The 26036-nt window shown below is 39.3% G+C and overlaps 3 protein-coding genes across 4 annotated transcripts; 1 reads left to right on the forward strand and 2 right to left on the reverse strand.

Annotated features, from left to right (window-relative positions):
- The first annotated feature begins 1232 nt into the window (after positions 1–1232).
- Positions 1233–8562, forward strand: LOC116801240 (E3 ubiquitin-protein ligase CBL-B-B). The gene is made up of 6 exons (XM_032719487.1): positions 1233–2129; positions 2696–3103; positions 3192–3316; positions 3382–3503; positions 3562–3693; positions 5339–8562. The coding sequence occupies exons 1-6, from the start codon at positions 1576–1578 to the stop codon at positions 6620–6622; spliced, it is 2625 nt and encodes an 874-aa protein (XP_032575378.1). The 5' UTR covers positions 1233–1575; the 3' UTR covers positions 6623–8562.
- Positions 8563–9400: 838 nt separating this feature from the next.
- On the reverse strand, positions 9401–18667 carry LOC6604880 (cold shock domain-containing protein E1). Of its 2 annotated transcripts, none has more exons than XM_032719485.1 (10): positions 18637–18667; positions 14517–18011; positions 13831–14369; positions 13362–13756; positions 12573–13299; positions 12355–12508; positions 12124–12293; positions 11117–12064; positions 10874–11051; positions 9401–10809 (listed from the first exon to the last, which is right to left on the reverse strand). In XM_032719485.1, exons 2-10 carry the CDS (start codon positions 14551–14553, stop codon positions 10793–10795), a joined length of 3165 nt encoding a protein of 1054 aa, XP_032575376.1. In that variant the 5' UTR covers positions 14554–18011; positions 18637–18667; the 3' UTR covers positions 9401–10792. The 2 variants fall into 2 exon arrangements, with proteins under 2 accessions (XP_032575376.1, XP_032575377.1); XM_032719486.1 differs by lacking the exon at positions 18637–18667 and having other exon boundaries at positions 12573–13016; positions 13092–13299; positions 14517–18615.
- A 684-nt stretch (positions 18668–19351) lies between these two features.
- On the reverse strand, positions 19352–25530 carry LOC6604881 (UPF0687 protein C20orf27 homolog). The gene is made up of 2 exons (XM_002029690.2): positions 25311–25530; positions 19352–20833 (listed from the first exon to the last, which is right to left on the reverse strand). The coding sequence occupies exons 1-2, from the start codon at positions 25345–25347 to the stop codon at positions 20328–20330; spliced, it is 543 nt and encodes a 180-aa protein (XP_002029726.1). The 5' UTR covers positions 25348–25530; the 3' UTR covers positions 19352–20327.
- Between the last annotated feature and the right edge of the window lie 506 nt (positions 25531–26036).

Below are 26036 nucleotides of genomic sequence, written 5' to 3' on the forward strand. Positions count from 1 at the left end.
AGGTGGAGGTGGAAGTGGCCGCCGCATGGGAAAAGAGGTCAGTAAGTGAATGTTTACAGTTAGCTTTTTGGGCAGATCAGAGAGAGCCAGGTCCAAAACAAAACAAAACAAAAAACAAAACAAAACGCCGAGCCGATCTCTCGGAAAAAGCCAAACTGCATATGACAGGCGTGACTCGGCTTTAAGCGCCAGTGCCCAGAACTAATACCCCAAACACGAAGAGCTGCAGATCTCAAAAAAAAAGATGTTTGTTAAACCATAGGAAAAGACCGCCAAAAAATAAAAAATAAGAAACAGAAAACAGAAGAGCAAAATTTAATTAAAAGAAAGCCAGGCTGGCGCGGAGACGTAAAAACCTTTTGGCAGCCGTGCAGTTTCTTTTTTGGCCAAATATTTGACGGCACTCGCCTGCGGTTGCCAATAAAAATGGAAAGTGAAAATTGCGGCTGCAGTGGCAGTGCATATTAAAAAATAGAAAGATAGAAACAGCCGTTTGTGTGCGAAAAGATGGCCATAATAAACGATAGAAGGCCAAAGCCACGCACCTGTTCTGCGGGTTTTCTTTCCATCTAATCACTGCTTTTTTTACCCGCTCGCCAACCAAAACCAGTGCGAGTATTATATAAATAATGCCCGGCATGATGGATCGGCCGATAAACGGCGGAAATTATATGGCAAGGGGAGAGTTCGCGCCTCTGCAGGAAAAATACGTACATACAGAGTACATCCCCGAAAGGAAACAAATACTTTGTATGGCGCATCAATTTGCAACACAAGTCCCATTTAAGGCGATAGTTGATCATCAAAGACTTTAAATTAAATTGATGTATAAGATACGAAAAATAATGCCTTACTTTGCATTGTACTATATTTCATTTATAAAATGTGAGAATCTGCATATTTTCATGTCAGATTTCATGCACTGAATTATCCCCGATGCTTAGTTTTAACTATTAAACAAGATGAAGAAACACTATAAAAATATTGTTACCATGCAGACTGAAACTATAAAACAAAATCATTTGATTATTTTGTGTAAATCTATTATTCTTAAACCTTTTTCCAAAATGATTATTCAAACTATTTTAAAATTTTCATTATTTAAATTGATAAATTTGTAACGTTTTTTTTCAAAAGCTCGCCATTTTGTAGCGACATTTTACATCGGTCAACGGTGACGTCACTGCGAAATGCAACCCTTCGATCAGTGTGCCCAGGCGTGCGAGCTCGCTTGGTATTTACTGGCGTTGCGGCCGCGGTCATACCGAGATTTCATTGAAAAAGTCGAAAATATTGTGTGGGTTTAAAAAACGCAAACGTCGCCGAAACGCGTAGCCCCAAATGCACACGCCAGGTGCAAGGATAAAGCCGTGAGGATCGGGCACCCAATCGGATATATCGCGTTTGGTTAGCTTGTGGGGGAAAATCGTACTAAAGTCACCACTACTACTACACACGGGCACCACCAGCAACACCAACAACAACAACGAGAACAGCAGCAGCAACAACAACAACAGCAAGAAGGAGAAGAGCTGAGAAGAGGAAGCAGAGGCAGCGCAGCGGCAGAGAGAAAAGATGGCGACGAGAGGCAGTGGAACCCGTGTGCAATCGCAGCCAAAGATTTTCCCATCGCTGCTTTCCAAGCTGCACGGCGCCATCTCGGAAGCCTGCGTCTCGCAGCGTCTGTCCACCGACAAGAAGACGCTGGAGAAGACCTGGAAGCTGATGGACAAGGTGGTCAAACTGTGCCAGCAGCCGAAGATGAATCTTAAGAATAGTCCACCGTTTATTTTGGACATCCTGCCGGATACGTACCAGCGCCTGAGATTGATCTACTCGAAGAACGAGGACCAGATGCACCTGCTCCATGCCAACGAGCACTTCAACGTTTTCATCAACAACCTGATGCGAAAGTGTAAGCAGGCCATTAAGCTGTTCAAGGAGGGCAAGGAGAAGATGTTCGACGAGAACTCCCACTACCGCCGCAATCTCACCAAGCTCAGCCTGGTCTTCTCCCACATGCTCAGCGAACTGAAGGCCATATTCCCCAACGGTGTCTTTGCCGGGGATCAATTTCGGATCACCAAGGCGGATGCGGCTGACTTTTGGAAGAGCAACTTCGGTAACAGGTGAGTGGCGCCTATTGGAAAACCTATTGGAGAGTGAAACATCACAACCATAACAATGTCTAATTGGTATTATTGGTAACTAAATTAATTAGTTGTTTAAAGTGCGGTTTCAAAACCAAGTGTTAAATTTCAACTTAAATCGTTCATTCATTGCGATTTGATATGGATAATATTACTAGAATTGGAACTCTGAATATCCAATTCCGTGTCTGAATCAAACCAGTTTCAACCGGTTCGGTCTTAGCGCAGCTACCGAAGGGTACAAATGTTTATGCGCATATTTTTAATTTAAAAGGATAATACTACGAAATGACTATAAAATATGTTATTAACAAAGAACACACATTATATATTTGGAGTTTTCTCCTCAGCTTTTCAAGCTGTTTAAACATACATGATTGTGAACTCCCTTCCCAAACTTTTTATCAAAATTGTATAAGAAGGTCTTTTTGTATTACATGTGAATTCCCCTAGATAATCTTTAGAACTCCGATTCAAACAAAGAATTTACTTGTACCAAAGCAAGAATATAGCACATACTGACATTTTTGCCTTCCCTTTTGCAGCACATTGGTTCCCTGGAAGATCTTCCGGCAGGAGCTTAACAAAGTACATCCCATAATCTCCGGCCTGGAGGCCATGGCCCTAAAGACCACTATCGATCTTACCTGCAACGACTTCATTTCCAACTTCGAGTTCGACGTCTTCACACGCCTCTTTCAGCCTTGGGTGACCCTGCTACGCAACTGGCAGATTCTGGCCGTCACACATCCGGGCTACGTGGCGTTTCTCACATACGACGAGGTGAAGGCTCGCCTACAGCGCTATATCCTCAAGGCGGGCAGCTACGTTTTCCGGCTCTCCTGCACACGATTGGGCCAATGGGCCATCGGCTACGTAACTGCCGAGGGAGAGATTCTGCAGACAATCCCTCAGAACAAGTCGCTGTGCCAGGCGCTGCTCGATGGCCATCGGTGAGGGATAGTAGTAGTACTAGAACCTTAAGTTCTTAAGTGTATTATAAAAGTGTATTCGTTACTGATCATTATATTTGACTTTCAGAGAGGGCTTCTACTTGTACCCAGATGGCCAAGCGTACAATCCGGATCTGTCGTCTGCCGTTCAAAGTCCCACCGAGGACCACATAACCGTCACCCAAGAGCAATACGAACTTTACTGTGAAATGGGTATGTTATTGTCGTATGACAACCACTGTTTTTGTTTATTAACCAGTATTTATTTGGCATTATAGGCAGCACCTTTCAGCTGTGCAAAATCTGTGCGGAGAACGACAAAGATATCCGCATCGAGCCATGTGGCCACTTGTTGTGCACTCCCTGCCTCACCTCCTGGCAAGTGGATTCCGAGGGACAGGTGAGCGGAGTTAATTCCGTATTAAAACAACATCAACTTAACTATTGATTTCTTGCAGGGCTGCCCCTTCTGTCGGGCCGAAATCAAGGGCACCGAACAGATCGTTGTGGACGCTTTCGATCCGCGCAAGCAACACAACCGGAACGTCACCAATGGGCGACAGCAGCAGCAGGAAGAAGACGACACTGAGGTATAGTTTTGTTCACAGCCTGATCAGCCTGATCCGCCTGCTCCGCTGCCGCCTGTGCTGCTATTTATATACATATTACTCTTATGATTACCTTTGGTTCGTTTATACAGTTATATATGCCTATATATACATTATATTTTTAGATTATACAACTGCTATTGTTTATATAAGTTTAATGTTTAGCCTGCAGTACGCAGTGGCAGTTTCGAGTTTAATTTTGTTTGTTTAGCTGTAACATATTTAAATTATTAGCCAAACTCATGCAACTAACATCCACAGACCCACGCACACACGTCCAATCACAAGCACAAGTACAACCACAACCATTGTCCATCGAGCACATGCATAACGTAGTTAAAGTTCTTTGACCGGAAGTCGCTCATCAACCATCGTTTGCTATCGCTTCCTCTGTTTTCTCTCCGCCGGTTTGGTTTGGTTTGTGTGCGTTCGTTTAGTTGTTCGTTCTTCCACTCTCACGCTCTCTCTATCTATTGATCACGTTCGCCTCTGTTTATGAATCATATTTTAATCAATTCGATTCGCCCTCGATTGCACTTTTGTACATAGGCACTATGGAATTTATAATTGTAACCTGTTCTCTGTATTATTCTTTGAATTTTCTCTTCCACATCGAGCTTGATTATCCCCTGTATGCCGCAGTATTTTTGTATCTATCCCTACTCTAGATTCATTCTCTTATTCATTGTACTCCGTTATGTGTTTATTTCATTTTAGTTTATTGTTTAATACTTCCAAAGATACATTTAGTTTGTAGTAGCGTGCGTTTACTTCCCCCCATCAATTCAATTTTATTTGTAAGCAGCCAACGCGCTGCGCTAAGACTGTAATTTATTATTAACAAAAAGAAAATCGAAAAAGCTTAAGAAATCAGGCTAAACATAGGAGGCCTCGAATCGATCGATAATTTAGTTAGATTGTATGTAAATTAATTATTGATTTCCTGTGTCACAAGGCCAGAATTCATAGCGCTCGTTGCTATCAAAAATACGAACGAAAAGTATTAGCTTACAAATTTTAGATCGAACCCATCTTTCGGCTCATTTCGTTAATTTAATATAACAATAAATCAGATCGCATTAATGTACACAATAACGATAACGATTATTTATATAATACATCTAATGCAATTTTTATACATTTAGCGATTAGTTTTTGATTTCCTTAATAAGTTTACGGCTAAAACAAAACAACCACACAACAACAAAACAAAACAAAAACAACTGAATCAAAACAAAATATATGCATAATATGAATATTTAAATATTGGTTTGAATTGATTTATATGTTCTCTTATTTATTTAGATCTGTTTTTACTAGTGACTCTTGTTTTCCTCAGATTTTCTGTTTGATGTGCATGCCAATTTCCTCCAGCCAGCGGCATGCTCTATGATCAGCGAACTATTTGCTTAAGTGGTCCACATTGTTCAGTTGGAAATTTTCACATGGAATAATAGAAAAACGAAATCGGAATTACACTTCTTATAGAAAGAAAAATACTTTTCAAGACCGTTGTCTATTAGATTTAAACAAAAACATTTCAAGTTTCATTATTCCATGCCCGGTGTGTTCACTGAACTGCAAGTAGACCTTTAATCTGTTTCTGTTCTGTTCTGGATATGTTTAGGACATTGGCGACTTCAACATAGCCACGTCATCGCTGCACGCACTCAGCACCTCGTCCACGGTGGCGGCTGAGAAGCACAGTCCACACACGTCGCCACGTTTGGGACGCCGGAGCACCACGCCCAGCTTGATGGCCGTGCAGAACGATCTCTATGCCGGCGGCACGCCCACCCTCAGCCTGCCTAGCAGCTCGTGCTCCTCGATCGCCGCCGCCTCCACATCCTCCTCCTCCTCTTTAGCATCGGTGGCAACTGTGGCAGCCTCAGCATCCTCCTCTCAGCACCAGCAACCGCAGCCCTCGGCTCCTCCTGCTTCGGCGGTGCTCAGCAATGGAGGCGGTGGTGGTGGCGTTGGTGGGGCCAGTTCCAGTCAGAAGAACACCAACCGGATGAGTGCACCGCTTATTGGCTCCTGTGTTGCCAACTCCACGTATGGCCAGAAATTGCCCCAGAACTGCAGCTACAGCAGCACCAGCAGCAGCAGCGACAATGCCTCCAGCTCGAGTTCATATGCCATCTTGCAGAATCTCCATGATACGGGTACACCAGCAACGGCGGCAGCTGTGGTGGCTCCTCCCCTGCCACCCCGAAAGTCCTCACCTGGCGTGGAGACACCGAGCAAGGCCACGGCACCACCACCACCCAGCAGCAGCAAGAGTATCGACAACATCCAGTGCAGCTTGGACAATGTGCCGCCGCAGACGACAGCTCCACCAATTCCACAACATGTCTCGCCGAGCGTGGACACATTGGCCGAAGATTTGATGCGACAGCAGCTCATAGCAACTAGTACCACGTCGCCGGTGCTCTCTCTCTTGGATGAGGACATCGTTGAGGTGGGTCCGGCGGAAACTATAAGTGGGGTGATCGATACACGCCCGCTGGAGGCGCGCGGCGTGACCTTGAGCCGGCAGGACTCGGCATCCTCCCACTACACGCAACTGTGCACCACCAGCAGTGGTGGCACCGCTGCAGCACTGGTCAACGGAAAGAAGGCCAACTCGGCCAAGCAGAGCCAAGCGACAACGACGACATCGGCGGCGGCGGCGGGCAATGGGTCCAATCCTGGCCAGCAATCGCAGCCGCTGCTCTATGCGAACGTGACGATCAATCAAAAAGACTGCGGCACTGTGCCCTACGAAAACATTAACCTGGAGTACATTGCCCGGCTGATGAACGCGGGCTACTCCAAGGAGAACGCGATCACCGCCCTAGGGATTTCGCGCAACAACATCGAGATGGCCGGCGACATCCTGCGCGAGTTTGTCTCCAAGAACAGCGCCTGAAGTGCCCAGCCGTCGGATTGTTAAATCGGATGATAGTCCTTAACCGAAAAAACAAAACAAAATGAAAACAATCACCAGTCGAACTTCTCTAGCTCAAACATTTGAATATTGTTATGATAATTAGGTTGTTTAACTTGCGAAATTGACAAAATTAGCATTTTATAATCGGTGAAATTGTTTTCTATTAATGTAGTAAGTTTCTTTGATTCGTGTTAATCTAAAATTACTTTTTAATTTATATGTAGGGCAACTTTGTATTTCATTAAGAAACTATACATATGTTTTGTGTTTGTAGCAAACCCAATTAATTTTAATGATTTGAATTATGATAAAAGTGAACAAGAAATTTGTATTATTAATTCCCAGATTGTAGCGAACCCATCGTTAAACGCTAGTGTTACTAAATTTAAAACAAAACCAAGTTGGAGAAGTTCGACCGTAAGGAAAATACAAAAAATTCGCATTAGACTCTAAAAGCATGGTAAATATTTTCGATTTAGGAGCACCAAACTCACAACTGTCCCACAATTAGGCCAAGGACATTCGAATTATTCTAGTGTCTTTGATTAGGCTGGGCTATGCGATCCCAGGAGATTGAGTCCTGGAATTCCCCACTTGGCGTAGCCAGCACAAGCAATTCACGTTTCCCCGTTCGAAAATTTAATAACAAAAAAATAGATTAAAATATTGCCAGTAAGGCGAAGATGAAATTTAAGCACAACCCTTGGATATCAAATATAGCTATGTACACTTAAATTAAGACTATCTAACTTCTTCCTATTAAGAGCAAACAAATATATAAGAAATTATTACTCGTATCTACGCAGTTCTGGAAGAAACACTTGCCCACCCCAAACAAACGAAGAATATAAATATATTCAAATTTTCTTGCTCCACAATAAAAAAAAAAACAAAGTTAAGGAAAAAGACAAAGATCTGGAATCTTAAGATATTGTATCTCAACTAGATCGATGCTTCTTTCACGTGTCATGCTCATGAGCCCATCTATAAGTAGTCCATCGTTTCATCCAAAGCCAATCCAACCGAATATTGAAGAATCGGAATAAGAATCAGAATCAGAATCGAACGCAGCGCAGCCATTATTGAAATGCCTTCGGTGGCGAATGCCTCCAAAAAAAAATAAATAATTAAAAAACGAAAATACAAATGAACACAGATTTCTGAGTTTCCCATGAACACCAATTGCAAGCAAGGATTCACACAAGTTGAGGACACAACACCCCAAACAGATCCGATGCACTATCAAGTTTACCTCGATTTTTTATACAAAGCTTGAACGTTTTTGTAATAGTACTTTGTAAGTTCGAAACGAATCAATTAATCTCCCTAAAAAGTTGAACGAAAATATATGCATAATTCAATTTGTATTACGAATCCCTTTTTACTGGCTTTATACATAACATATACGATAATCGAGATCGGTCGGTTTTTAAATTCGTCAGCAAAATGTTCTAGTCCCTCACACACGAAAAACACAATTTTTGCCATACTCGTATATCTACTACACCTAAGGCGATATATATATATATATATATATTTATAAATAGGCGATATATTTAATGTGCGACAACCGAAACGAAAAAAAAACGAATCTAAATCAATGCAATATATTCACTAAAACGAGAAATCAATGCAAGAGCGTTAAATCGCAAGATTATTCGACATAACCTAAAAACGCATACAAAGTTTACAAGTATTTAAGCGCAAGGATCGTGAGTTTTAAGCCGAAAACCGAAATTCCCAGCATATAGAGAGCCCAACAACCGAAAAGCAAGTCAATGAATGGAACCGAGAAGTTTGTCCAAATGGGGCAGCAGTTGAGTAACGATGATACCATACCATAGTCACGTCATGTAACCGAACAAATCTAAGCAGATATAAATTATTCTTATAAATAAAAGCGAAAAATAAAACCAAAACCGATTGTTTCATTGGGAATATATATCCCCTGCATAGGGATGCTTTGAAACTCCAACTCAAAAGCATAGTTTTCAAATAGTATATTTTATTATTACGTTTCACTCTCAGACTCCAGCAATAGATGATAACATAAATACACAGAGGGGGGCTTTTAGTTTATTGAAATATGTATTTATTATTAATTATGTTGTTGTTCTTGTTGTTGTATTATTTGACTTATATAGTTTGCGATTTTTTTTCGTATTCAAGCACATATGTATGTATTTTCTTGTATATTTTTTGTATCATTTTTTTTTATGTTTTTGTTACATTTTTGCAGTTTTTACGATTTTTTTTGTTGTGTTTTTAATTGAAATGTCTTCATGTTGGTTTTGTCGCTTTTCACGCAATAAGGATCCTTGTTACTGTGCTGTTCATTTCTTGCGTTGCATGAATGACTCTAAACGCTCAGCTGCCGGCCACTCGGAAAATCTTTTCGGGGCTTCGATGGCGAAGGCGATGGCGTTTGGCATGTCTGTCGATTATCCCATTATCATCCCATCAACCTCGATTAGCCCACCCGCCCTGCAGGATATTTGTGTCCCGCATATATCGTTATATGTACGACGATGTATAATCCTTATACAATATTAAAGTTACTATGTTTTCATGCTCTTTGTTCTGGTTTTTCTGGTTTTTTGTTTGTCTGTGAGTGTCAGTGTTGCTGCTTAGTGTAAGTTCTGTTTTTTTGTATTTGCTCTGTTGTAGTTGTATATAACATGGCTATAATAGGACGTACTGATCCCAAATTTGTTGTTAGCTTGTTAAGTGTTTTTTTTTTCATCTTTTTGTTACATTTAGTTTTTGTTTCTTTAGTAATTGAAATTCATAATTTTCACAATATTTGCTCTTTGTTACCGACACACGACACGCTCATAAAGTTTGTTTGCTTGTTTTTTTGTTTTGTTTTATTTTTTTGTAGCTTTTTTTTCTTCGTATATGTAGATTTTTTAAAAATTATTTTTATAATCTTCATTAAATGGTTTCAACAGATTTGGCGCAGCAAATTAAATTTGCTCTTCATCGTTACACAAAACTTTTCGTAATTTCCATCTCTCCTGGGTAATTTTTTGTGAGTTTTCGTAATGCGATTTGTTGTTGCTTTAAATAAATATTTGCGATGTAGCATGCTATGTTTTTTTGTATAATATGTTTGCTATGTAATAAGTTAATGCAACTGTCTGAATGCAACTAAAGAATTGGCAAAACCACTTGACGTGTTTATAGAAGCGAAGATCAAATCATGGGAAATAATAACATTAATATTAGGTATGTTTACGTTAATGAATATGTAAAATATATATGTACTTGTAGATATAAATACTTTCTCCATGCTTCACTCCATTGATTGATTTCTTTGTTTGCCGTCGCTGCTGCGACCGTTGTCCTACATAACTTGCAGTCGTAGTACAACAATTGTTCAATAAATATAAATCGTTAACAGTAAGATTGAAAGCGGTGAAAGAACATTTTTCGAGAAGTACCAAAGAATACGAGTAGATCAAGATACAGTAGAAGCAGGAACTATGCCAGCCATAGATAAATGTTAATAGAGTGTTGCATTTATACGATTTCTAACGCAATTATGCAAGGAGTTCGTTGCCAGAAGAATTCTAGAATACTTCATAGATTATAATGTTCCTTGTTTTCTCTCTCGCTCATCACTTATCCCATTGGTTTTTTAATTAGTTTAAATTGAAGCAAACTAGTAGAAAATAGTATACGTATACACACGTTTTGGTTTCATCTCTCAGACACTTGGATTTCAATTACGTTTTGCTTCAACCTGGCCACAACTCGGATCACCGTTGCGCCGAGTTGAAAACAAAGCGTTACAATGGTGGAGGGGTTAGTTGGTAATATTACAAATAAGTTTCGATTTCAGACACGAAGAGCTCTCTTGTTTGAGTTGCCGTTAAGTATTGTAGTTTCGTAAATATTAAATGTATGCCATTGCTATCCATTATTATGAATTACAATCGTTTCCAATAGTTTGCTTGGTTCTAGGGATTATATTCGTTATAAATGTTTGTGTATGTATGGTAGGGGCGACCAGTTCACGTTGCTGTTAGTTTGTTGATTGGTAGCCTTCTCGGTAATGGCTTGCGTACAAGAATATATATAGCTGTAGGTAATTGTCTTTGATGTGCATCTAATATCCTGGCTTGCTTATACAACTTCTTCAGCAATCTACTCCACCAAGTTGCCTGCAACGTTCAATTTCGGTTGGTTAAAATAATCTATTATACAATGTACTATGCGCCGTCTCACCTGGAATGCGTGGATGACGCGCTAGAACGGAAAAGCCCTTGCCCTGCGGTCCCTTGGGTGCGCGAATGAGGATCAGGCGCGGCACAGTGTCATCGCCGTTGAGCTTAAGGCGCGAGATCAGACGATCCGGACGATCGTTTATTTTCAGAACATTGCATGCCGACGACTTTCCATTGCGCTGATGAATTAAATAAATAATACTCATTAATATGTAGTTAATGCAAGTAGTAGCAGTCAACTCACCTGATTGGTGACCACGGAGAACTCCACAGTATCGCCTGGATGTAAAGCGACAGTATTGCCCTGCACCTCAGACATGTGGAAGAACAGTTTTTTGCCGTCCTCCACCTCAAAGTTGAGAAAACCAAACTGACCCTTGATGGAGTCCACAGTGGCACGCTTCTTCTGCCTTACGGCATTCACGCATGCTGCTCGACCACTTTCATCGATGCGAAAGCTAACGAGATCGCCCTTCTGGAGCAGATCCCTCTTGTTCACCAGACTAGTGATCCCGAATTCGTGTTGCGAAATGACAGTGGTACGTAGCTCATCGAGGATTTCAATGAGACCGGCATATTCCTGCTGGTCGGGATTGATGCAACGCAGTGGACGTGCTACCACGCCATTGTGTGTGGTTTCCAGCACAGCCGGCTGGGGAATAGAGTTCTTTGGCAGCATGCGGACATTTTCCGCCGGCAGGCAGTTTCCAGAAACGGATGTATTCCCATTTCGAGCGAGAGTGTACTCCACCTCCTGACCCAGCTCCAACCAATTGGGATTGCCCATATAGTTGCTAAAGTGAAAGAAGACCTCCTCGTCGTGGGACAAAGTCTCAATGAATCCAAAGTTCTCCTTCATAACGGCTATGAAGCCACGATAGACCTGACCGGCATCGGATCCGGCATGGTTGTTGTTCTCCATCTTGAACTCATCCAGATGACCCGGATTATTGCTGCCCACGCTGCTGGTGCTGCCGCCAGGGCTGCCGTGCATGACATAGCCATTCTGTAGCGAAGCATTCGAGCTGCTGCTACTGATTCCATTCGACAATCCTCCCAGCTGGTCATTTTGGTTGATATTTGCCCCAGCACTCGACTGATTAAGATGCAACTGCTGTTGCTGCTGTTGTTGCTGCTGATGCAGCGATACTTGCTGTACGTTGACGGCTATACACTCCTTGTTACGTTTGACCTGTTGGTTTAAACCACATTAGACTATGATCCTCGAATATGTTTTATTTATAAAATTACCATGTAAATATCGAAGCGCACGCGCTCCCCAATCCTTGGTGGTTTTTCGCAGTCTTTAAGAAAATACATTATAGTCTTTTTAACATCGGCATGTTCATAGGTAATCACACCGCCCTCGACGCGATCTTGAGATTTAATTGGGCTCTTGGGCGCCTCGCGAGTTACACATCCTGTTCAAACATTTCACGAATTAGAAGGGCTACAATTTGGAATAGTACTAGAGAAACCTACCTTCTATGTTGCTGGCCACTAGAGTTTCAAATTGCACTGAGTTGGGCGGCAAGTGTTTAATGCGTATGGCCTGCAAACGCGAGTTATTATAGGCCAATCCAGGCTCCTGAATGACAGTGAATTCTACCTCATCGTTGATATCGATTTCGCGGCTCTACATAATACAAAGTAAATGATTAATACGCTGGCTCCAATATAACATTGAATAATTATCTTACCGTATCTAAAACTTCAGTAAAGTGGAAAAATAAACGAGCCTGACGCTCTACGCAGCGCAGGAATCCGAATCCCTCCTTGAGAGAGGCGATGGTGCCCTGCTCCCGCTTCTCGCCGGAAACCTTGAATGTCTCGTCCAACAGGGCAATCGATGTGGCCCGCTGCAATTGATCACGCCGATCCGTGGCAAGGAGGAACTGCACCCAATCGCCGTGGCGCAGGGTGAAGTCACCCTTTTGATCCTTGTCCCCGAATGGAACCTCCACCTCAGAGTAATCCAAGGCCCTATAACGAATACGGCCCGGCAAGGGATCATTGTTCTGGCGCACCGGGTTGTTGCGATCAAGCGACTTAAGCACCTGGCCCTTATACACCGTGCTGTCCACGTCCTCAAAGATCACTGATCCCGGAGCTAGGCGCGTGATGTTGCACGCAAATTCACGGCCCTGCGGAGGCACAGATGCAGACTGCATTTTTGATTGAAGCAGATTGGGATTGGTCGGATCGCCACTGCCACTTACGCTCCGCGTCTGGATGGTGAACTCGACATCGTCACCGGGACGCAGCTCAACATTGCCCTCAGCCTCTGAGAAGTGGAAGAAAATCTCCTTGACCACATCGGCACGTTCGATAAAGCCAAACGATTCCTTCATCGAGCAGACAACCCCACGATACTTAACCGGCTGAGCCGGATTTTCCAGGCGAATATGGCAGGCGCCTAGATTACCTCTGCAATGGAAAAGGTTCGTTAGTTAACCACGAGTTTAAAATGGTTCAAAATCAATGCTTACCTTTGGTTCGTTGCGATTTGAAAGCTGACCTTGTCGCCAGCGCGCAAGTTGACATTACCTTCCACATCGTCTTTGGTATAGGGTAAAAAGAAGCATTCGCCTCGGTTCTCATAGCTTATGCGACCTGTGGTCTCGCTGGAGTTGAGCACATTGTTGGCGCTATCTGTGCGCAGCTCGGTGGTCACCGTGCCGGTGACCCGCTCCTCGGAGAGAACAACCTCTGGGGCTATTTTTGATACTTGACTAGCTATCGGCTTGCCGGTGCGGCGATCATAGGTCATCTCAAACTCCACGGGATCTCCGATTTTCAAATGATCAATATTACCGCTGAATTGCGAGAAGTGAAAGAAAAGACGCGCCTGCCGCTCACAGCACTGAATGAATCCATACGAATGCTATAATTAGGATGAAAACAAATAAAGTAAAATTAGATATTGTGGTCACGCGAAAGTTTCACTTTTCTACTCACCAACAACTTTTCAATGATGCCAGTTTCCCGGGTGGTCTGGCTGGGATCTGCAGCTGCCGCCGATGAATTGCTCGACTGGGAGCCAAAGATCGAGGAGCCACTGCCGGCTCCGTTGGTCAGAACGCTGTTAGACTGGAATACTCCGATTTGAGGAGGATTCTGGATGACATCGTTAACCTCGTTGGCATCGAACATTCCAATGGTTGGATGCTGTTGTTGTTGCTGCTGATGTTGCTGTTGTTGCTGCTGTTGGTGTTGCTGCTGCTGATGTTGTTGTTGTTGCTGCTGCATGTGTTGCTGCTGATGTTGATGGTGATGCATATTCTGCTGATGTTGTTGCTGCTGCTGCTGCTGCTGCTGTTGTTGTTGATGCTGCTGCTGCTGCTGCTGGGGCGACGGGCCCTGACCCTGCGGCTGCAGTCCCAACGTAATAGAGTCAAGTGTAAATGTTCCAATGGTCGGAAACGTTGTTGGGATTCCCAGGTTGCGAACGGCATTCATGTTGAAATAACTATCGCATGGCAAGTTGTCATAGATTTCTGCAGCATTGCAGGAGAAATAAAATCAAACATTATAAGGACTGAAATAACAACGTGCCAAATAGTTGAACGCCTTTAAATGTTTTAAGTAAGGCAAGGACTTATATATATAAACTAGATTAATAAAAGACCCAATTTCGGACTTACCTTCGCCGATACGGTACACCTTCGATTGGGTATTCATGTTTGATTGATTGGATATTAACAAACAAAGAAAATGCTGATAAGGACTAGCAAATTGGAGACTGGTTCTTGGCGATGGTGATTGCGATGTAAGAGGTGTTATCGGATGGTCAGTGGTATAATCCGATCGACCAATAATGGATGCGAATGACGAGAATTATTGGAACGAGAGTTAAAGTTGAAGAAAGCGCGAAAAATGACCGAAAACAGATTTCGTGATATCACTTATGTTAAATTTTGTTTTTATGTTTTTTGTTCTTTTTTTTATATTTTTCGTGTAGTTTTATATCAAAGAGAAAAAACTAAGCAATAAATACGTATTTGTTTTTTATTTGTTGTTGTTTGTTTTGTTTTTTGTGTATATATATTTTGGCTAAACACTGGCACAAGAGGCACTGAAATTCCTTGTCTTCGAAGTTAATAAAAATTTTTGTCTTTTCTTGAGGGCATGCCCCGCAAAAAATGTGGTTGTTTTACTTAGCTTTCCTTTGCTGTTCTTGGTTTGTTTGTTTGTTGGTTTTTTGTGTTCCTTGTTGTTTTGTGTTTTTATATTTCTTGTAAAAAATGCCGACAAATATTGTAACGTTGTTGGTTTGTTTTGGTAGTTTGAAGTTCCTTCCTGGGTCTGTTGTAGGTTGTTTTTCTTTCTAAAGTTGTTGTTCTTGAAATATTTGTTTTGCTTGTTTTGTGTATTCAAAATATTGTGGTTTTACGATGAAAATGCACACCAGCTGCTCCCGTTGGTGTTTTTTGTTTTTGTTCGAGTTTTGAATTATTATTGAATTATTGCATTTTGTTTGAAATGAATTTGGTTGATTTTTTTTATAGTTTTACTAGAAAAATACACTGGGAATACTTTTTACTTTTGGATTAGATTAGCTTTGTTTGATATTTGAATATTTTGTGTGTTTTGCTTGATTATATTGTTTTCTATTTAGTATACATATATATAATATATATTTTGTAGGCAATCGTTGTGGTTTATAGGAAGTAGTAGTGATTTTTTATTTACTTTCGAATACCTTTAGTACAACGATGATTTTTTGGGGACGAGGTTTAAATCTCCTTCTTCCTCTTCTCGGGACTTCCGTTTCAGGTTCCTCGCTCTCTCTCTTTCTTTCTGTGTCGATTTCCTATTTTGTTTCGCTGTACGTTGCTATTACTTTTCGGTTGCACGATTTGTATAATTTGTTTTTCTTTTTTGTTGTTTTTGTTGCTGTTTTATTGCTGTTTCATTTACTATTCACTAAGCAAAAATTATGAGTTTTAATGTTTTTTTGTTTTTATATATGTATATAATAGATATAGGACACCCGTTATGTAAAGTTATCCTCGCTCATTTACTATGTTGAACTTTAAGTCTACGATTTATTTTGTTTTGTTTAAATATATATATTTTTTGAATGCGTTTTGAAGTCTTTTCATAACCTAGGGTTTTTATTTTTTGCTTTGTGTTGGTTGGTTTTGTTGTTTATTCACTTATTCCATTGTTTTGTTTTTGCTTTCTCGGTTGACGCTCACTAGATTTAAGCTTAGTTTAATAGTTTATATAATATAATATATAATATACTATAGTATATATGTATCGAAGTCCTTTAAGATATCACGAATTTGTTTCAATGTTTTTTATCTTTTCATTTGCATTTGCTCTTAAGTGTAAAGTTGTTGTTGGTTTAAGATGTTTTTCTGCATTCTGCTTCCTCTTTCGCTCCTTATTCTTCTTCGCCTACTGTTAAAAATTACGGGGTTTTCCTTTCATTTAATTAGAGATTTTTTTGTGGTTTTTCTTTACGTTTTTTCCGTTTTTGTTTTTTTAAATTTATAAATTTACAGTAATTATCACAGAGTTGTTAAATCTTTCTTTGAATTTGTTTTGTTTTTCTTTTCTCCGTTTTACATCCGTTTGTTGCAGTTGCTTTTGCTGTTTTAGACTTTTAACATTTCTCACTAGGTACACTTATAAAAAAATCTGAATTGAAAACTAGTAAAAAACAATGCTTTATTGGAAAAAATAAAAACTGTTTTTTTGGCACAAGGCCGCAGTTTTGAATTTGTTATGAGTTCTCTATATATATTTGCTTAATCCGTTTATTTTTATTTTCACTAATTTATTGTTTTAATTAAATTTATTGGCTAAGTTCAATTGCTGGTGTTGTTGTTGTAGGTCTGTGTAAAACGTGACTTAAGATTTATAGAATTCTTGTAGATTTTTGGTTTTAAATGTTTTCTTTATTGTTACCGTTATTTTTTTTAGTATATATTTTTTATTCACACTTTTTTTTGCGGCACAATTGTTGCTTGATCGGTTTTATTCAGCTCTCCTTGCTTCTTCCTACGTTTATCGCTCTGTCTCTCACTTCCCTTTCGCCCTTGTGGGCGTTTATCAGTTGCCTTTGGACTTAAATTCTAGCAGTGTTTGTTTTTATGTTTAGTTAAATAATTTAGATAGATGTTGCGTTTTAAATTAAATCGTTTTTAATCTGTTTAAATTATTTGTTGTTGATTTACTCCCGGTTATTTTGTACTTTAAAACATTAATTCAGTTGTTTGTTGGTTGTTGTTTGTTTGTTGTTGTTGCTGCTTTTGTAGCTCGGTTGTTGATGTCTTAATTTAAATTAATTAGCAAATTGAATTCACTCTGACTTAACAACAAAAAATTCGTAATTAAATTAAAGCTTTTCAGGAAAAATAATGAGGAATTTGGGATTTATTTAGCGTTTTTCCAAGTGTGGTTTTTGCAGTTTAGCTTGAATTGTTTTTGTTTTATTCGAGAGTCCGAACGCCGCAGCGCCGTTTCCTTTGACTTCACGTTAGTTTCGTTTCCCGTTGCTTTTTTGTTTTCAGTGCTTTTGCCGTTTTCTTGTTAAACTCCGCTTTACTTGCTCCTTCGTGGTTTGCCTTTTATTTTGTTTTAGCTTTTCTTTTTGTTTATTTATTTGTTGGTGCTTTTGAGTATTGACGAGTTAATTTCACAGCGTTTCAATTTGTTTGGTTTGTTGTTGGTTTTGTTGTTGTTTTATTTGAAAGTCTTCGTTTCAAGCTTGGCTTGTTTTTTTATGTTGTTTGTTGTTTTGTTTTCTTTTTTATTTGCGCAGTCGCTTTATCTCCCTCTCTCTGTCTGTCTCGCTCACACCGACGGGCGGCGTAAAAATTCTCGTTTTTTCTGTTTTGTGTGGTTTTCTTTGCAAAGCAAACGAAACAAAAACAAAGAGTCAAAAAAACGTAAAAAGTTTTTGCTTTGACTTTTTCCTTTTGAGCTATGTTGTTGTTTTTTATTTCTGCTGTAACTTTCAATTATTTGCGTTTTATATTTGTATGTATTATTTTTTGATTCGTTTTCGATGGTGATTTTATTTTTATATTTTTTTCATATTTGTTGTTGTTTTTTTTTATATATTATTATTTTTTTTTTCAGATTATGATGAAAGTGATGTCAAAACGGAGTTTTAGTTACAAAAGCTGTTGGATGAGAAAAAGAAAAAGGTGGAAACGATTAAGAAACATTTTTACTTGTTTTATTATTTTTTTTATTTTTGGCTAGTGAAATCTACACCGAAAAAGTCTTGCTGCAGTTTTATCGATTTTTCAGTGTTGCAAATGGAGAGATTTTTGCCTGCCGGAAAAAATTGCACACACACTGGCACAACCTACTACGCACACACACATGTACGCCCATACACACGCACACGCAATTGCAATCGTAAACTATTTTTACACATTATTGTTGTGGTTTTTTGCGTAAATTTAGCAACCCCGCAGACACAGACACACACACGCACAGTCACCGAAGTGCCAGGTTGGTAGAAAAAAACCAATTTTCTTCCTCAACTTTTTTTTTCGGGCTTCAAATTTGGTACCCTCAAACGCACACACACACACACACACACAGAAGCGTAGAAAATCTGGATGGGCACCGAGAAAAACGTTAATTCGCCATTAAAAAACTAATTTCCCTAAAACTTTTCATATTTTTCCATCACAGCATTGTTCGCGGCACACTTTCTGCATATTTTCGTTCCGAATTTGAGTTAAATAATAGTCCTATTCAAAGCGAAAGAGAATTTTCTGGACCAGTCACACGTACCACACGACAGCACAACAACTGCTAGCGGGCGCCATATTTGCCGACAGTACAATAGCAGTGCTGGAAGGTGCGCGAAGTGAGGAGCAATTGTGACGTCAGTGGTCATAGAAGTAGGAGCAGGGATCTCTTAGCTTCTCTATTTCTCTATTTAAGTAATCAAAGCATATCTAAGATGACCATTTAACGTTTATTCAGTTAAAGGGACTATCCTTAATAAAATTTCTAACAGTAATAGAAGTGTAGGGTTATACAACTTCGTTATTTTCTATGCTATCTTTGCAGATAATAAAATATGAATTGTGTGTACCTTTCATGTATTATTTTTAGATTTAATAATAAATAAAACCTATTTATGTAATTAAATGCATTATTACTACGGAAATGAGATCTAAATATTGAATTTTAAACTTTACGTATCCGAGACAAGAACCATCGCTAGCTATCTCAAACTGTAACCAACCCCAAAACCTTTTCGACTTTAATTAAGTGTTTACTTTTTGTGGATATATTTTATTTAAAAAATGAAATTCTTAAAAAATTAATTCCTCAGAAAAATAAATGCAGTTTCTCAATATGGAAGATATGTTATAATTTTGTAAAATTAGAATTCCCCCAAGAATGCAGAAGTGTATTCACTTAGTTAAATTTCTAATTTTCGGAAGTTCTGTTACCTTTTATTAGATTCCTTTTAGTAGCCCACAGAAAATCACATTAGTTTTACGTCTTCCTGGGTCTTTTAACGAATTTTATTTCTGCAGCTCCTTAGTTGCTTAATCCATAATTAACTTAAATGGTATTTTGCATGATAATGGTATCCAATACATATGCTGATTAATTGGTTATCCTTGAACAGATTTTTAAAGATTGCAATTTACAAAATCTAGTTAATTGGTTACGGTGCCTTTTATACATTCGACAGTGCAAAATGTTATCAACATGAATAGATTATCAAAACGCCCTCGCTAAATATAAATCTGGGCTAATTGTAGTCGAAAATATTTAATATCAGGCTGCGTTAAAGTTTATAATTTTTACGTTACGAGCACTTCGATTTGGTCACACATTAAATTGCATCTGGTTTTGCATATTTTAGGGTTAGTTAATTGCCTGGATTGCGTTACATTTCTATACACATTTGCAAAAGGTCCAAGGTTTGGTCTCTGCGGATATATTTCAAAAAGAATTTTTGTAACAATATTTTTTGTATATGGTGCAGTTTATATGGAATATAAATAAATGTCTTAATGTATGTACAGCGAAATTTTAAATTTTAAAAACCCCTTTAGCTGGATATCCATAGGCTATTAAGGCTGTCCATTGCTAAAAAGGGCATGCAATTTTCTCAGCTTCGATTGCTTTAATACATTTCAAAATCCATTTGAAGACAAACTGTTTAACGTTTTAATCTTACTGGCGAAATCAAGAATTTGGGACACAACACGGTCTTGAATATCAATAAAAATGTCAAGTATACTTGGCAGTTCGCCCACTCACGTGTAACACAAACGGACTCGGTTATTTTACAAATGTTAAGTACACGAAACAAAACTGAAACCGAAATCTAAAGGTAAAACTTGTAGGTAATAACTAATGTTACATATTATTCACTTCTCTTTCACTTAAGAACTATGCAAGTATTTGCAATTAACTAAGAAAACATATTGCGGCAAGGCGAGAATTGGGATGCCATCTTAGGGCTTGCTGTCGAAGCCAGCGAAATCCGAGGCCTCCGACTCATCGTCATCCCTCTCGACGCCGATGCAATGGATGCCAGTCCGCAGCATAGGGGTTCCCTTGCCCTTGCCCAACACCCGTGCGGCGATGACCAGCTGTAGCAGCTCCTTGGCGTTCGATGAGCTCACGATGTGCAGGACCTCGCGCAGCAGCTTCTCCTTGTAGGCAAAGAACTCGATTTTCATCTCGAAAAAGTCGTGTTCGTCATGCTTGGTGCCCTCGAACTCCGTGATCCTGCAGTGCAAGCTCGGCGTGGCGCTGATCACCGGCTCAAACTTGCTGGCCAGCGTTTTGGCATCGCCGAATAGCGACGTCGGCAGCTTCAGTTCGATCAGATAGCGATGTCTGATCTGCAGAAAGCCCAGGCTCACCACAATCGTGTCGCCCGACCTTTGGTATGTCACACAGCTGTCCGATTCGAAGTCATCCTTCACCGTGTTCGTGTCGAAGTGCACATGGTGGTCTTGAAAAAGAAGGTGAATGTTAGATTTGGTTCGAAAAAGAAGTATAAATCTATAAGAATAAATCTATGTATTTATACATCTTGGAACTAATGGTTCTAGCTATGTATAAATTAATTATATAAATCTTGACTTCATGTGTTTAAGTCATATCTGGAATCTATATCTGGAAGCCATCTTTAAACCTGACCTTTTACAAGTTACGCAGTTTCCCTGATTCCACAAGCTGTTTGCATGTTTGCAAATTGTAAATTTGCACAGAATTTAATTGAGAATCTTATTTGTTAAATAATGATAAATTGTGCGTCCGCGCAGCCTAAGGTCAACCAGGTAGACAGGTAGAATCGAGTGAAATTACCCTAGTAAGTAAAATATTCCGAGATAAACAAACAAGCGAGCAAACAGAAGTCTCGGGCCCGCCTCAAGTAAATTCCCTCCAGCGGCATTTGCAGCGGAAATTGCGTGTAAGCGTGTAATTAAACGCCCCTACCACTTCCCCTCTTCCTTACACTGAGAGAAAACTAGCAGTCATTTAATGAAGTCAGTCATCTGGGAAATTAGGAACTTAACTACTATATCATTGCTGAATGATTTGTCATACAATATTGACATGAAACCATTTCAAAAATGTTCACTGTGCAAGAAGAGACGGATGAATGGTGAGTCGAGGAACTGGACTCTCTGAGGGCCTAAATCACATTAAAATTGGGTTAATTGGGACCAAGTGCACGGAATGATGTTTAGAGATTTAAAGCGTCGAATTTCACGCTTGGTTGGAATTTATAAATAAAGTATCCGCTGGCAGCATTTAATTGTTGCTAACACATGGCAATTGTGAGGTAACAATGATGAATAAGCGAAGCATTGCCAAAAAAATTGTGGACAAGGTGTTGAAAAATAGATATATGCACAATACAAATAAATAAACGATACATTTTTCACTCATAAATCACAAGTTTTATGAATTTACAAATGAGCTAAGCAAATAACTTTAGTTTAAATATATTTAGCAGTAGATTTTTTAACTGATTACTGATTTATTCAGCGAGTTTTGCGTATTTTGAGTTGAGTGATTATACTTTCTGTATAAATCACAATTATATTTAGAGCTATAGACTAACTAAAGCGCGTCTTGCTAATGACTGACATGAGGTATTGCATAGTAAAACTAAGTAAATGGCTTTCAATAGACCGCCTGCTTTACTTGCCAATTAACAAATCGCTGACAAATGTTTCTATAGCTTTTAAAATTTAACAGCTCGTTTGCTTCTAATCACATTTTCAATCTCAACCGAGCAATGCCCTAAGATATCTACAAAGTCACCTAGTTAATCATAGGCGATTGCCTCAGATATTGTTCGCCATATCTTCTGGCCACAAAAAAGTCGAGACTATGCTAAAAATAAAACCCTTGACTAGTTGGTCATGGCACTGGCATCGGAAATTGCGGCTAAAGTTTGTTCTTTTCGGCAAAACATTTCTACAAAAATTTGGAAATTCAGACAGTGCGTTTCATAAACGTATCTGATCTTTCTGATACAAATATTTACCTAATTGTGAGAAGCTTTCGCCTTTATTAGCTTGTTTTAAGTTGCATTTGGTTGCATTTCTACATTTGTTTATTCATTTTTGAACTATCCTATCGATTTTTCAAATGGATATTTCATTTTGTTCTGTTGTCGCGACGATTGGAATGTCTGCGCAAATGGTTGATATTATATTTTCATTTTCTTCTCGACCGTATTCTTTTGTTTATTTGGCCGATCGCCCGCTCAGCAGAACGTAATAATTCAATTTTGCACTTTAATGTGCAGGAAATGGACATGATTTTTATGTGTAATTTATTTCATTTTTGTCGTAAACGCAGACAATGCGAAATTGAAGCAATTTTCCGGCTGCTCCTTGTAAGCAATTTATTGTAATCCAGCTTAATCTGCTTAAAGCCGCCACAGCAATGGAGGCAGCTTTTTCACAATGCCAATGTCATTTGGTCTTTCTATAAATTTCACTTGGCAGTCATGCGGCTCACTCAAAAATCTCACGTGACCTCCAATCACCATTGATTAACCATTAATGGAAATTCACAATCAACTGCCATTGCTCGATATTCAAATTCAAATTCAAATTTGAGCAATGGCATGGTTTTTTTCGGGATTTCATTGCGGCACTCAGAGTATTTGTATAGAGATAAATTATCTGATGCATATCTGACAGATTGTCCACCAATTGAATTCTCGTTGGCTTTCTCTATGTAGCTCAATTGGTTCGTTTGCTCGAAATTAAAGCATGGAAAATGGGTCTAGACAAGCCAAGAAACCAACTCTGCATACACCATAAACCCATAAACAAGTTTCTATGTTCTCAGCGAGAACTGAATATATCAATCTATAAGGAGATGTTATTTAAAAATTCTTTCGAATTTAAGAAGGTTTTATAAAGTTCTGCTGCTAATTATATGTTTACATGTTTTTCCTATCTATAAGCTGCTTTATACACCATCTATTCAGCAATTTTATAAACAGGAAGCCATAAAAGTTCCATATTAAATGTGTTTTTAGTCATGTTCGTCCAATTTGTCCAGCTTTCAACACCTACAATGAATTATATAATTTCGAGCCGCCAAATTCAAATGTTCATATACTTTTATTGCTGGGCGGTGTGCTTGTGGGTGTCTGCCCCCCTAACTAATGCAGGTGCTTCCCAGTTGGGGAGGATGCCATAAAAAGGCCACCCAATCGCCGTACGTGCCAAATCGACTATAGAATATAGAAAATGCCTTATGCCTTATGCAAAAACGAGAACGAACTGCAAACATGCATAACAATATTGTAAGTTGTGTATTTCAGATTCCCTCTCGAATCGAAACAATTGAAGAAAAGGTGTCCGTGCCCCACCAACGAGACAAATATCAATCACGAACGCCTTGTGGGCGTTGGGTGGCCAACCGGGAGCGGGGGCGTGGCAAGCGCAGCCCCAACTGTGCTCCCTCATGCAACAAAAACAACGTGCCCGCAGGTATCCGTACGGGTCTATAAATAGCCCGCCACATAAGGATTGCACAATTGCATATCACTTTGTAGAATACATAATAACAACAATAAACAAAATAGTTACTACGACAATGGAAACCTCTGCTGGCGGTCAGGTTATATGCAATTTAATCTCATTCGTTGTTGTTTTTATTTATTTTTTATCTCTGGGGTGTTGGAAATGTAATTCTTTGGGCGGTCGCCAAATAAACTTACAATTAACATTGCCCATGAAACGCTGTTCAAACAATAAAAAGCGCTAACAATTTGCATTTCTGGGTGATAAGCGTAAGGAGAAACAAATTATTTAAGTACTAAACAAACAAGCACATTAGGTAAGCAAATAGTAATTAAAACAAAAAAACAACTATTAAGCAGTATATCGCTTTTCTATCGCGTTAAATCACTTCGTGTTTGCTTTCGCAATATATTATTCACCAAAATGGATCGAATATAACTGCCACTTGAAACTGCCCCTCAAAAAAAAAAATAATAATTCTGATAGCCGCTAATTGATGAAGAAAGTGTGTGAAGTGGAAAATAAAAACTATTTTCGTTTTCCATGTGCTGCTTGCTGGCAACAATTCATTAACTTCTGTCAGGAGATCCTAAATTAAAATTAATCTAAGACAATTTAAGCAGTCCGCAACAGGCTGATAAAAACTCGGGTCGAGCGCCGTTTGAAGAGCGATAAGGAAACACATTTAAGTCACGGGAATGGCGACAAAGTCGGCGAAATGGTAAACCATCGATTGCGGGGGCCAACAAAAGTGGGTGGTGGTAGGTGGTCAAAATTGGCTTAGCTGTGGCCATGAACAAATATTATTTTTAATATTGCGACAGAAAAGCAGGAAGAAGAGGTCAAAGAACAACAATGGGCGGAAATCGAATGTGTGAAGTGAACGGGAAGGAAATGGCCAAAACACTCGTGCACACATACACTGAGCGAATTAAGTTAGTCTTAAAAAACATTAAAGTTATAGCTTATATTTGTATGGAAGCAATGCTTGATAATTATCAAAAAAAGGCTTGTTATTATTTATTTTACTTATCACACAAAGGCATGTTACTCATTTTGGTTGACTCATTCAAAGTTACACTTACTACTTTCCCCACTTTCTGTCAGTGCATACCCAGCTGCACGTTGGTTTCTGAGCTAAGAAGTGCAGCTGTCCTGAATCGCAGAAAAAGTCAGCAAACCAGCGATTCCCTCACTCTTTTCATTCTTTCTGTTCCAATTAAACCGAATTAATCGCCAAAATCCACGCGCAATTACCCCCACTTACCATTTTTTCCCTCTACCAAAGAATCTACAGCCACAACCGCCGCCTTTTCCTAATGATATTTTAACGCACTTGAGCTGGTTTCTATGCAAATAATGGGCGCCACTTAATGGCCAAACAAATGAGTTGGGCAAATAACACCGGGAATTAGAGTTACTAATTTTTACCTTGATGCTCCACATTTTCAATGGACTCGTCGCACATTTTGAGGATCCGTAGATTTGCAGCTCTTGATTTGATAGGGTTTTTTGGTGCGAGTGTTAAATGCCAGCGATTTTGCGAACCCTCAGAATTTAAACAGACGACGCGCTTTCTTTGAATTTCCCGATTTTCGCAGCGAGGTGATTTAAATCAGAATCCAAAAACGACGAAAAACAAAATAAACAATAGTGGTGGTGCGTCGGTAAATTTCTTGTGGCTATCGATGTTAGAGTCGATAGTCATTCTTTGGCTTCCCGCTTCTGCCGCAATGGCGCTTTTGTTCAGTGTTCTAACAGAAATGTTAATTTACAATAGGGATATTTTACAGTCCGTTGAATTTTTAAAAATTAAATATAAGTTTGTGCAATCGAATTTTAGAACAATAAGCGGAAATAAAGCAATTTGATTTTAAAGTAAGCCCACAATATACTGCGACGCACTATTAAAATAGATCGGCTGTTAACTAATTAAACTCCAACTTTCTCCGTATAAAATGTTCATAGAAAATCTGAAACACAGCTCTTTACCATATATTAATATTTTAATATATAATATTTATGTATATGTTAATATATTTTTTTGAAGTATTAAAGTTGCGTTAAAAAATTACCATTTTAAAAGAAAAACATACGAGTGCTCACTAACGAAAGCTGTTGGCTACACAACAACTGCTGGCTTATTTAGCACTTGAC

Source organism: Drosophila sechellia, chromosome 3L (genome assembly GCF_004382195.2).
Source record: "Drosophila sechellia strain sech25 chromosome 3L, ASM438219v1, whole genome shotgun sequence".
In the NCBI taxonomy this organism is placed as follows: domain Eukaryota; kingdom Metazoa; phylum Arthropoda; class Insecta; order Diptera; family Drosophilidae; genus Drosophila; species Drosophila sechellia.

Excerpts from the sequence above, each read along its gene's own strand:
- LOC6604880 (XM_032719485.1), bottom strand. The coding sequence starts at position 14,553 with ATGAATACCCAATCGAAGGTGTACCGTATCGGCGAAG. Across the intron at positions 13,300-13,361 it reads CAAATCGCAACGAACCAAAG|AGGTAATCTAGGCGCCTGCC; the intron begins GTAAGCATTGAT and ends TTTCCATTGCAG. Across the intron at positions 11,052-11,116 it reads TCTCCGTGGTCACCAATCAG|CGCAATGGAAAGTCGTCGGC; the intron begins GTGAGTTGACTG and ends TTAATTCATCAG.
- LOC116801240 (XM_032719487.1), top strand. The coding sequence starts at position 1,576 with ATGGCGACGAGAGGCAGTGGAACCCGTGTGCAATCGCAGCCAAAGATT. Across the intron at positions 2,130-2,695 it reads AAGAGCAACTTCGGTAACAG|CACATTGGTTCCCTGGAAGA; the intron begins GTGAGTGGCGCC and ends TCCCTTTTGCAG. Across the intron at positions 3,694-5,338 it reads AGGAAGAAGACGACACTGAG|GACATTGGCGACTTCAACAT; the intron begins GTATAGTTTTGT and ends GGATATGTTTAG.
- LOC6604881 (XM_002029690.2), bottom strand. The coding sequence starts at position 25,347 with ATGTGCGACGAGTCCATTGAAAATGTGGAGCATCAAG. Across the intron at positions 20,834-25,310 it reads TGAAAATGTGGAGCATCAAG|ACCACCATGTGCACTTCGAC; the intron begins GTAAAAATTAGT and ends TTCTTTTTCAAG.